General features: G+C 40.9%; 1 protein-coding gene across 1 annotated transcript in view; it reads right to left on the reverse strand.

Annotated features, from left to right (window-relative positions):
• The window catches only part of JARID2 (jumonji and AT-rich interaction domain containing 2), a 176,664-nt gene extending 165,247 nt beyond the window's left edge, over positions 1-11,417 (reverse strand). Inside the window, exon 1 of the mRNA XM_063451703.1 lies at positions 10,709-11,417. Coding sequence (XP_063307773.1) covers positions 10,709-10,753 — 45 coding nt within the window. The 5' untranslated portion in view covers positions 10,754-11,417. The remainder of the gene's footprint in view (positions 1-10,708) is intronic.
• Between the last annotated feature and the right edge of the window lie 328 nt (positions 11,418-11,745).

Here is an 11,745-nt window from a genome sequence, read left to right on the forward strand (position 1 = left end):
TCACAATTCCTGAACTGCAGGAATGTGGCAACATAATTTAGGGGCTGGGTGGGCAGCTGCATTCACTTCCTTACTTTTTAGTTTTTACCAGAAAATGTGAGGCAGAAAATTCTAAAATTACATTTAATCTATATATTATTGTAATATGTAGTTCAAATCTCTTTAAATGTGGCACCAAATGATGTTAGGTTTGATAGACACACTTTACACCCCAGTATAAACATTATCCAGCAGACAGGGCCGGCGTGTCCACAGGAGCAGGTGGGGCCATGGCCCCAGGCGGCGCTTTAACAGGGGCAACATTTTGCCATCCGTGTGTAGGGCCAACCTTAGGGTTTGCAAGCTGTGTGGCTACCTGAGCGCTCCTTGGCAGGGGGGCAGCAGTATCCAATGATACTGCTGCCCCCAAGTAAAAGTGCCATTTATGTTCATTAAATATATTGCTGGATGCGCATCATATTCAATAAAAAGTATTCCATGGTGGTCCGGTGGGCGATATATCTGATGCTAGCTACCTACTCTTGATCCCCTCGATAAGCTCACCCTCGCAGGTCCGGCGCTCAGTGATAACTACGAGCGCAGCTGAGATTCCCAGCCTGCGCTTTGAGTCATCACTGAGCGCCAAAGCCGCAAAGGAGAGCCTATTATCAAGTGGATCCACAAGCTCCAAAAGAATTAGCCCGGGAAGCACTCACAAGCTATACACTGCTGCCAGGTGTGTGCCAGTGAACATACTTTTGTCTGTGTGTCAGTGAGCATGTGTGTTTGTAGATCAACATATTTCTGTGCTCCTTGCACTGTAACAGTCTACAATGTTGGCTACCCAGTGTGCAATGCCGTCCAAAACTAGCTTATGCCCAGATCCATGTGGCTATCGTGTCTCACTAGTCATTAAGGATGAGGCCTACCCAGCTCACAGAAGGAGACCTCACAACAAATGAAACGATCAAGAGGAATGGACTTGTGACATATCAAGTTTGTGGCCTTGTTAAGATAAACATGAGAGCCCAGTTTAAATGAGAACTTTATGTGGGTTTATATACAGGATATATGCAAGTACATATTATTTACTACACAAATTAAAATTGCACCCTAATTGTAAGCAACTATGCAGAGTTCATATCACTGCTGACAGGATAGATAAAACATATCCTATTCTAACAAATGATAATAGTTGTAACCTATCAAGCATAGGATACCACTTTGTCAGTTTAGATAATCTTTGTAGGATAACATTGTAGGAGCTTCTAAAACTGAATGTAAACATTCACGCTCATTAACAGAAACATATGTACTAAAATTAGGACATGTAGGGGTAACCACTAACTGCACAGCATGCAATTACTGTTAGAGCGCACAGGGTATAATCGCCACTCCCTAAAATGGCAACGTAGAAATCATATATGAAAGAATTACCCGCACTCATGTATAATGCAAATCAGATTTGCAAGGGTCCCTTGACAAAAGCCATTTAGTGCCAAAATGGTGGGTGGTTTCTCGGTCCTCTTCCTGACTGGCAAAGGTGAATATAATGCACAGCAACTTATGAATTTATATTTCTGTTTTAGATAAATAGTTTTTCTTGATTGGAATATTAATCAGAGTATTTGTTTTTCACTATCAGGATTAGTGATGTATATATGAATTATATGAGAAGACTTGAATTTGGTTTACCTTATATGCTTATCAACTACAGGGATAGGAGTTCTCTATGGGTGTATATGGATATTGCTACTATGAAATAAAATCCGATTTGCATTATATATAAGAGTGTGGGTAGTTTTTTTTTTTTTTTTTTTTTTTTTTTTTTTAATTCTTTATTTTGGTTGTGCAAGCATTACATCATACCTGAGTGGCCACGACAGCCATATCAAGCGTCATAACAGTAACAGCTGAAAACAATATCATGGCATAGGAGGTACTGCACATTTTTTTTTTATAAAGGGAGAGCATGTAAGGAGAAGACAAAGAATAAGACATTCGTGGTTTGTGATAGACATGCTAGGTTAAGTGTGTATATAGCAAAGTGTTCTCGCTCGACGTTACGGTGAGGTGGGTTGCCTTGCATATTGTGTAAAGGGAGACGTTTAACTAGGGCAACAGTGCAGGTGTACAGGTTCTCGCTTGGGTGATCACACATGGTGTCATATGTTATGCTGTAGTGTGGTTGCTTTATGTTGGTTTGTGCGTTGCCTGCGGGGTGGCAATACCTATGTGAGTAGGTGCTAATGAGTGCCCTGTTAGCTTCAACAACATACAGATTACGTAAAATAACAAACGAAATGTGTTGCCAGCAAAATCTTAGTAGGTCACTGTGGCAGATCAATCACCCTGCATATTACACAAAACAACATACAATATATTTTGCAATTAAGATAATTATTAAGCGTTAGGTTACCTGTTGATTAAACGTTAGGTTACATGCTGGGCAGACATTAAGCTAGATTACATGCAAGGCTGTACTCGATTGGGACAGGTAAATTAGTGAACGTTAGGTTACATGCTAGACAGACAGGCCTCTAGTTAGACTGCTTATTTTTCATCATAAGTAACTTCACAATTTATGGATTGATAGGCACCAGCACCACTATGATTGCTGATAGTGACGGGGAGCGGCAAAGGGCCTAGCTCGTATCTCAGTCCTGGCTCCCAGGCTATCCTATGCCAGCCAGGGGTACCGCACGATCCCTTCTCGAGCAGTCACCCTGCAGGACAATGTCCCTGATTGCAGGCATATTGGTCACCTCTGCGGTCGCTTGTATGGTCCCCTGCGTTTCGGGCTGCGGTTTCGAGCGTGTTTGGCGCCTTTGAAGTCGCCTCCATAGTGCCGCTGTGCGTTTCAGCGAGGAATGGTGCTTGATCCGCCGCCATGTTGGTGATTTTCCCGCTGGTGGGAAGGTGCGTCGCATTATGCAGGTGGTACTCGTTGGTGGAGAGGCAGGACAGCTCATCTGCCGTTTCAATTTCCTCCAAAAATCGGTGAAGTGCCGGTTCAGCCTGGAGAGGATGTCTTCTAGGCCAGCTCTGGGTCGTGGAGACCACGCGGTGTCCGCCATTTTGAGTGTGGCGCTGAGGATGCCTCCGAGACTCCGGTCGTAGCAGAGGTGAGTAGCGTGTTTGGGTTTAAGAGTATAAGCTGGTAGTCCCGGTCTGCTTGTGGTCCCGATGTTATCGCACATGTCCTCCGACATCTGTATTTCAGTGCTTGGATTACAGGTCTTGGCGGCCTTGCTACGGCACCGCCGGTGTTTCGCGGTATTCGGGGCCTGGGGGTGGGGACCGGGATCACCCCCCCGGTCCAAGTAGGGGGGGGGGTACGGGGCCAGTTCCCCACGGGTCCGACTCATGGCTGGGTGCTGATCGGTAGGCAGCGGGGCAGCGGCCGTCCACCCCGCTCACCTCCAGAGTAGGCCTTAAGGTGCCAATGAGGAACCCCCCTCCTGGGGACTGAAGCCCGTTCGGCCAGCCTCTCCCTGGATCCAGGGCTCTCTGCCCGCTGAGGGCCACCGATGCTGGACGGCTGTCTGCCCAAAATCGCATTTTCATTGCTTATTTGGGCCTAATTTGCAGGAGCTGGTGTCGAGTGCGACCATCCAGCTCGGCGGTCCGGCCCCGCCCCCCGTGGGTAGTTTTTTTAATATATTGTTATCTAGTAACACACAAATTTATGAAATACATTGTTTTACCATTTAGGGTTATATGAACAGGAAACATTAATAGGGTTCTGGAATTACAGTAAATAGTAGGGTGTCTTTCTCCCATATGACTTTAGCTGTGATATGTTTTATAATAAATGGAGAAGAAAATGTTTCCACTAAGTAACTGCTTCCATTTCAAAATAAGCAGAAGCTCTCAGCCAATGTGCAAAGTAACCTAGAATAAATTCCAAATTTGATTTACAAATAGGGTGTGGGGAAATCCACATTGGGGATTTCAAAGAGATGACTAACATATTGAACGTAAGGTTCCCGCGACACAGAGATGATCAGCACCCGCCATTCACTGTGAAGATGTAAAAGCAGCATTCCCAAGAGGTGGACAGCAAGCAAACAAATATAACTGCTTGATAAGCAATATGCATTTAGTTTTGCAATCTCTGATTGAATGAGCAACAACAAAGAAAACTAGAAAAGCTACAATTTCTGGGGAAATTGTGAAGTGTTCTTGCCTCCACCAGTAGTATACAACTGGAGTGGGCGGAGTAACTGTTATTTATTTATATAGCACATTTAATTGCAACGTTGTTGCACAGTTACATTAAAACATACAGTTATAAAAACATTAGCAGGTGCAAATGGCCCTGTCTATGACATCACTTGCTGCTGCAGCCTTGCACAGGTCAGAGTATTTTTGCGGTTGCCATCTTCAAACGGTCGTATTTTAAAAACTATAAATCCTACAGTGAAGAGCTTTATATTGTGAGAATCACAAGACCCAGACCTACATTTTGATGTATAGTATGTCTCTGAGATATTAACAAGGAAGGCACAGTCGCAGTTTAGAAATTGCCCTTCAAATGTGAGCTTTGCAGAGTGGCGTTTCAATGAATGTCAATGGACTGCGTGAGTTGCAAACAAATGGTCATATTGCGAAAACAATCAGGACTATGGCTTAGCCGTGGACATTTTTAGTGGCAGCAGGGATAGCTGAACGTTTTGATATAAGATTTGTGTAGGTGGGCTTGAAAATGAGGGAGTAGTGGCAGTTTAGAAATCATGTCCTGATTTTTCAGCTTTTGCCAGCTCCCACTCTAGCTTTGCCATTCATTCCTATGGGACAAATTTCGCCACAAGAACGACGATATTCCGAGAACCATTCAGCGAAATGTTCCACAAAGTAATAGCAACGCGATCGGGAACAATCTGCACGTTTTGGTAAATTTTTGTCTATGTAGTGTAAAAACTGTGGGAGGAGTTAGGGTGGCAAATTTGGCTATAATAAGAATAATAATAATAACTAGAAAAGCTACAATTTCTGGGAAAATTGTGTGAAGTGTTCTTGCCTCCATCAGTAGTCTACAACTGGAGTGGGCGGATTAACTGCTATTATTTATTTATATAGCACATTTAATTGCAATGTTGTTGCCCAAAGTGCTTCACAGTTATATTAAAACATACATTTATAAAAACATTAGCAGGCCCTGTCTATGACATCACTTGCTGCTGCAGTCTGGCCCAGGTCAGAGTATTTTGGCGGTTGCCATCTTCAAACGGTCGTATTTTAAAAACTATAAATCCTACAGTGAAGAGCTTTATATTGTGAGAATCACAAGACCCAGACCTACATTTTGATGTATAGTATGTCTCTGAGATATTAACAATGAAGGCACAGTCGCAGTTTAGAAATTGCCCTTCAAATGTGAGCTTTGCAGAGTGGAGTTTCAATGAATGTCAATGGAAGGCGTGAGTTGCAAACAAATGGTCATATTGTGAAAACTATCAGGACTATGGCTTAGCCGTGGACATTTCTAGTGGCAGCAGGGATAGCTGAACGTTTTGATATTAGATTTGTGTAGGTGGGCCTGAAAATGAGGGAGTGGTGGCAGTTTAGAAATCATGTCCTGATTTTTCAGCTTTTGCCAGCTCCCACTCTAGCTTTGCCATTCATTCCTATGGGACAAATTTCGCCACAAGAACGACGATATTCCGTGAACCATTCGGCGAAACGTTCCACAAAGTAATAGCAATCCGATCGGGAACAATCTGCACGTTTTGGTATATTTTTGTCTATGTAGTGTAAAAACTGTGGGAGGAGTTAGGGTGGCAAATTTGGCTATAATAAGAATAATAAGAATAATAATAATAATATATATGTGAGATAACATTAAGTGGTCTTGCTATGCAAGAACACTTAATAAACCTAAAGGCTATAATATTATTATGTCAATAAGTGAAATTGCAGTCACCACTTTACCACTCTGACAAAAAAACTTAAAACCATTCACTAAAATGTGCACACATACAATCTGATACCGAGGGCTTTAACTAAATTAAAATCACATTCAACTTGCAATAGTTTTTCCCATGTAATGCTCTGATTTCTCTTAAATGTATTTTAAAGGGACAGTATAGTCACCAGAACAACTACAGCTTATTGTATTTGTTCTGGTGAGTAGGATCATTCCAATCAGGCTTTTTGCTGTCAACACTGTTTACAGAGTGCTCAAATATGGGAGATCTGTTCTCCATCCCAGGAAGCAGTGAAGAAATTTGCTTTATTTACACTTTTAGAGCGCTGTCCTTCAATTACAAACATTTAATACATAACGCTCTTGTTTTGCTAGTATTTGTGAGATTACTTTACTGCACAAGGCTATTTACAGTAAAATACTGGATAAAAAGAATACAAATAAAATCTACTAGTGTCCAAAGTATTGCCAAAACGCGTTTCGCCGATATGTGGCTTCCTCAGTTTGTGTGCCTGACATTTAATATGAAACAACCCCGACTAGTTGCTAGTTAACAAGGGTTTTGACTCATTATACAACACATTCTATTCATTAAAAAGTACTTTAACCTATGCAAGTACACATTCATTGTGACTGGAGAATCTGCCCACTGTGTCTCAAACTTGCATTTATTATGACAATACAACATTCAGATTAGTTTCCAAAAACTTACAACCACAAATACAGCACTGTCCACCAAATAGGAACGTTCTCAAATACAGATTCAACCTCAGCAGCATATTCCCACCCCACAAAAACAGTCCCCAAAAGGTTCACAGTACCAATGTCTACAACACTGTCACCTGCTTCCAAAAGCACAATCTTCATCCAGAACTCCACATGTCCAGATCCTCCCTGCGTTATAAATGGACTGCATCTGCACCATCACCCTCCTGGAGTTTATTCCAGGGATGTTGTAAAGCTAGCAATGCATAACATGAGTTACTTGGGCCAATAGCTGCAGATGTGCCTTTAGAAAAAGGCCTGGTCTACTCCAATAGCTCAGTGTATGTTAAGTCATAAAAGGCTCTACTGCAAAGCCCCCAAATAGCACAGTGATTAGCCCGAGTCACATATCTTAAGATTTATCCATTGCAATATTTAATCGTACCATGATCATATATTACTTTTTCTTAAAGCAATATGTAGGTAGGGCATCACTCATCTTTAACACCTGTCCGTTGACATTCTCCCTTAGTAAAGACAGCAGCACAGAGTATAAAGCAATACCTCCAGAATCGTACTGACACTTCTAGGACACAGAGGGCTTATTTGCTGGCATGCAACTAGGTACATTTTCAGTAAGAATTCCAATTACAACAAAACACTGAGGTTACTACACCATTAAACAATACTCCAAGCACCTAAATATATCAAATTAGCATTCACAAATACTCACACCCACAACATTAAGTGAGAGACAATTTAACAGAAGAGGACCATGGTACACTTCCTTAAAACACATTTACAATTTAAGTGTGTCACATATTTTTTTCAAAACCAAGCAGATAAAAGATCCAAGTCTTTAATGTGGTTAAAAAGATATGTACACAGTGTGAAGGACAATAGGGTTATGCATCACCTGAATTCTAAGAAAATTTATGGGAAAAAAATCATTAAATAAAACAGGTAGTGCACTTTAAATCAGATAGTGGCATTCCTTCCTTTGTGAAAATATACAGAAACAAATATGGAGGAGAAACACGGCTAATAGTAGTTTGTCTGTTTTACGTTCACTTGCAATTGTGGTAGGCACATGCTAGAGCTCATTTTTACACTTTCGAGTCATACTGCAAGCTTATGTCTAGTCACTTTGTAGTCCAAAGAATGGCATGTTGCAATACTGTAGATTGTAGTTGAATAACAGAGTATTATATTCATTTTGAAAGGTAATCTTTTGACTAGGTTACAACATGGACTTCGAGAACAAATGGTTCAGCAACTATCTGGGCTGTATTCAGTCCATGATCCTGCAAATGTCACCATTAAGAAGTGTAAAAAAAAAAAAAATAGGATTTGGGTAAAAAAAAAAAAAAAAAAGGGAACATGACCTTGAATCTAATGTTCTTCATAAGGAAGTCTTAACATTTCCAAGTGTTGGGAATACAAGTTGGCAATGGTAAATAACCCTCCTTGCAAAAGGATATACGGTACTCACGTTTACCCAAACTTGCCCCATGAAGATAAAAATTTACCTTTGTATAAATAATACAATATTATTATAAATTAAATATGTTCCATAAGACTCAAATACACCAATGTTTTTTTGTTTACACTAAACTGTAACTATGCTTAACAGACAAGCACACTGTAGAATTTAGGTAAAAAATTCTGCAATATGAAATACAGCTGAGTGAGAGTTTGTTTCACCAACATGGAGATCATGTCCTCAAAAGTGTCTAATTCCACCATAGACTCACTGTTAGAGATCTGAGTTAATATTTTCAATGTCATTTGTGAAACATCAGAATTAGTTTGTAACATTGAGAATGAAACATATAAATACATTTTACAAAAAAATATAAAGGATGAGTAGATAATGTGCCTTTTAGCATATAGCATATGGATCGTTAAGTATTGATATCTTTCAGAGGTCTGAGCATGAAAATAGCATGTGTTTACATAAATATATATGTTAAAAATGGGAAACTATACACCAATGAAAGCATCAAAGCGGTTAGTTGGTTAGTGACTTCCAGAAACTACTTCATTTTCAGGAAAACTTTGCTTTTTTGCCAATAACATGCTTAAAACAGCATCCGCTTTTCATTTTTGTAATTTGTGTGTCTCAGTGACTGAATCAGCAAGTGTAACTTCCGCATGATACATTCATTGTGTCTCGTTTGAGCCTGGACTGCTTCCCCATAATACACTACTGTTTGAATGAGTATTGGTGTACATGTGAATATAACCTATCAAACATGAACCCCCTCCCCACTTCCATATACACCTGCAAACAAGGATGAGGCATTCGGGTGTTAAGAGAGAGAAAGCATGAACATATGACAGCCAGCACGCCTCATAAAACAGACATTACGATAAGTGTCTGTGACTTAATCCCCCTCCCTCTTCCCCAAGGGCAAAAACTAGTCGACCGGCCCCTTTGATGACGTCCCAGCCCCTTTACGTACGTACCCTGCCCCTTTCTAGACCTAGCGTATGATGACAGATTGGCATGGGCAACACGAAAGTGCCCAAGAGTACTTATTGGCATTGTGATGTCATGGTGCCAGCAGCCCCTGAGTCTATTTGGGGATTGTCGGGTACATGCAGCCAGCGAAACCTGTTGCTCTACTGAAACCCAAGATGGGAATGATAGGAAGGGAGGGAGGCAGGCTGGGGGAGGGAGGAAGGTGGGTGAAGGGGGGTACTGCCGGCGAGCAGACAGCAACCATACTTATGGCTGCACAAAAAAAGGAGGGGGGGGTGGAGAGGGAGAGGGAGGGGGCTGATTTATAGGCAGCAATCGTGCTGCCACGGTCTGTTCGGCGCAGATATGCACATCAAGTGTACCTTCTTGCAGCCCTCCCTCTTCAAATAAACACCACCCCCCATTTGGGGGAGCTAAGATGTTGCCAGGCAGAATCTCTGCGACACGATTCCTTGGAGGGTGGCACGATTTCAACGAACAGTCTTATGGGGAGAGGGAGACGAATACAAAACAAGTTTGCATTGTTTTAACCATTTCCATGAAATAAATACACCGCATTTTATATACACTCGATAGAACTATAACCTGCTAAACGTGAAAATCAAGACAAAGAGTTCAGCCCTCATCTTCAATGTATAGAAAGTTGAAGGGGGAAAAAAGTGGCTTTAAATAACAGGCAATCCCTCTGCAATGCGGCTAGCTTTTAACTCCATGAAATCGCTGGATTGCAATTATAAATAGAAACCGCAAAGTAGGAGTTATTTAAATTGGTCGATTTGGCTGAAATGCTATTAAACCAGCCTTAAATTGTTTAAAACATATATTGAGCTTTTTGTTAAGTATCAGCGAGTGTGCTTTCGTGTTGAACAGTTCCCTTGGTTCTCAAATGGTTAAAGCTAGTAGTATCCGGCTTGACAAAGGAAGACAAGTTAAGATCGCGTGTGAGAGTCTTTTCTTCCAATCCAGCCCATACATCAAAGGCCATGGCATTTAAATCTAGTGCATTATCTGGAGGAAATGGCCTTTCTTTCTAAACATAGTGCACAAGTAGAACACCGGATGACAGATCAAAACAAAGGAAAAAAAGAATGAAATAAAAAAAGTGACCCACATACCCAGCCCTCTATAAAAATAAGATATATATATATAGATAGATATTTCCTGACTGTTTAAGAAAAAGCATCCATGTGTAACCGGATACCAAACTGCTTCTCTGCTATACAGATCGCCATTACACCTCATATTCAAGTGGACACCAACAAGAGCCGAGCGAGCTGTGCCAGCCTAGGATCTCCACTCTTATGGAGTGTTTACATGCTTTTAAAAGCAGGAGATGGCAGCGTTTTGGCATATCTAATCACAAACAGTATTATGTTTGTGTCATTTGAGGTCATCGCATACACAGCAATCATAAACAGAAAAAGATGGAACGATATGGAGCATCATGGTTACATTTTTATGGAATACTGTCTCCTCGTGGATTCGAAGGGTTAACTCCTCCTATAGACTAAAATAATCTACAGCTATAAAGGAAATAAATGCATACGGGAAAAAGTCAGCCTTGGCATTTAAAGGTCCGCTTGCCACGCACAAGATCGTGCTGTACTTACATATTTCTTCTGAATGATATTCCTCTTGGGCCTTTCCTTGCTCATTCTGAAATCCAGATGGGGTCAGTAAAAGACGACAATTTCCTCATGAATTAATAAAGCCCCGTCACAAAATCGCGACAACCAAATATCCTGATTTTCTGCTGGTTTTAGTGGTAGAGCTGGTAATCCGAGTTTTTTTTTTTTTTTCCTTTTTCGTAAGAGAACCCCTTCTCTTTCTCTCGGTCAACAAATTCACCTTGAAAACAGATCCTTTCAGGGAGGAAGAAAAAGAAAATGCTTTCGATGCATACAAAATGACAATACAGGATCGCTACTTCAACAAAACAACCATAGTGAGAAAAGATTTCGTCTTGCAGAAAAAAAAGCAAAATAAAAAAAAGGCAAGAAAACAATTCTTTTTTTTTACAAAACGACGCCCTGTGCTTTTTTTTTTTTTGTCTGTTTCTATTCACAATCTAGAATGCAATTTGTAACATTGTTTATGGTCTGTGATCCAGAGCTACATCTTGCATGTGAAAGTACAATATGTTGATTTAAATAGGGGTGTGCATAAATAATAATAATTATATTAAAAAAAAAAAGAAAAACAAATGCTGGAAGTCACGTTTGTGCTGCAGCAGAGTGAACTCCAGCAGCAGTGAGGTCTCCACCGTGTGTGTCTCTCGCTCTCTCCCCAGCTCTTTTTTTCCCCTTAACCCTGTTCAGCCAATAGCAGCAGGCAGGGTGGTGTCTAGTTCCCATGCAGAGAAAGGGCTTCTGATGCCACAGTGACATCAGCATGTCACGTGGTGCAGGGAGGGACCAGTGCAATGTTTGATGCAAATAATGAGTGGTGAGGGCAGGGAGGCCAACAACCACAACATTAGAAGGATGCATGCCAGGCACTCTTAATTTCAGAAAGGTTTACTGACTAAACAACAGATCGAGGGGACTTTAAAAACGAATTGTAAAATGTAGGCAGACTAAAATAACCAAGCGGTGGCTACTGTTTAGATGGAGAATTTTACCAAATCAGTGTTTAAACCATTTTTTTT

This window comes from Pelobates fuscus, chromosome 4, assembly GCF_036172605.1.
Source record: "Pelobates fuscus isolate aPelFus1 chromosome 4, aPelFus1.pri, whole genome shotgun sequence".
Taxonomy (NCBI): Eukaryota; Metazoa; Chordata; class Amphibia; order Anura; family Pelobatidae; genus Pelobates; species Pelobates fuscus.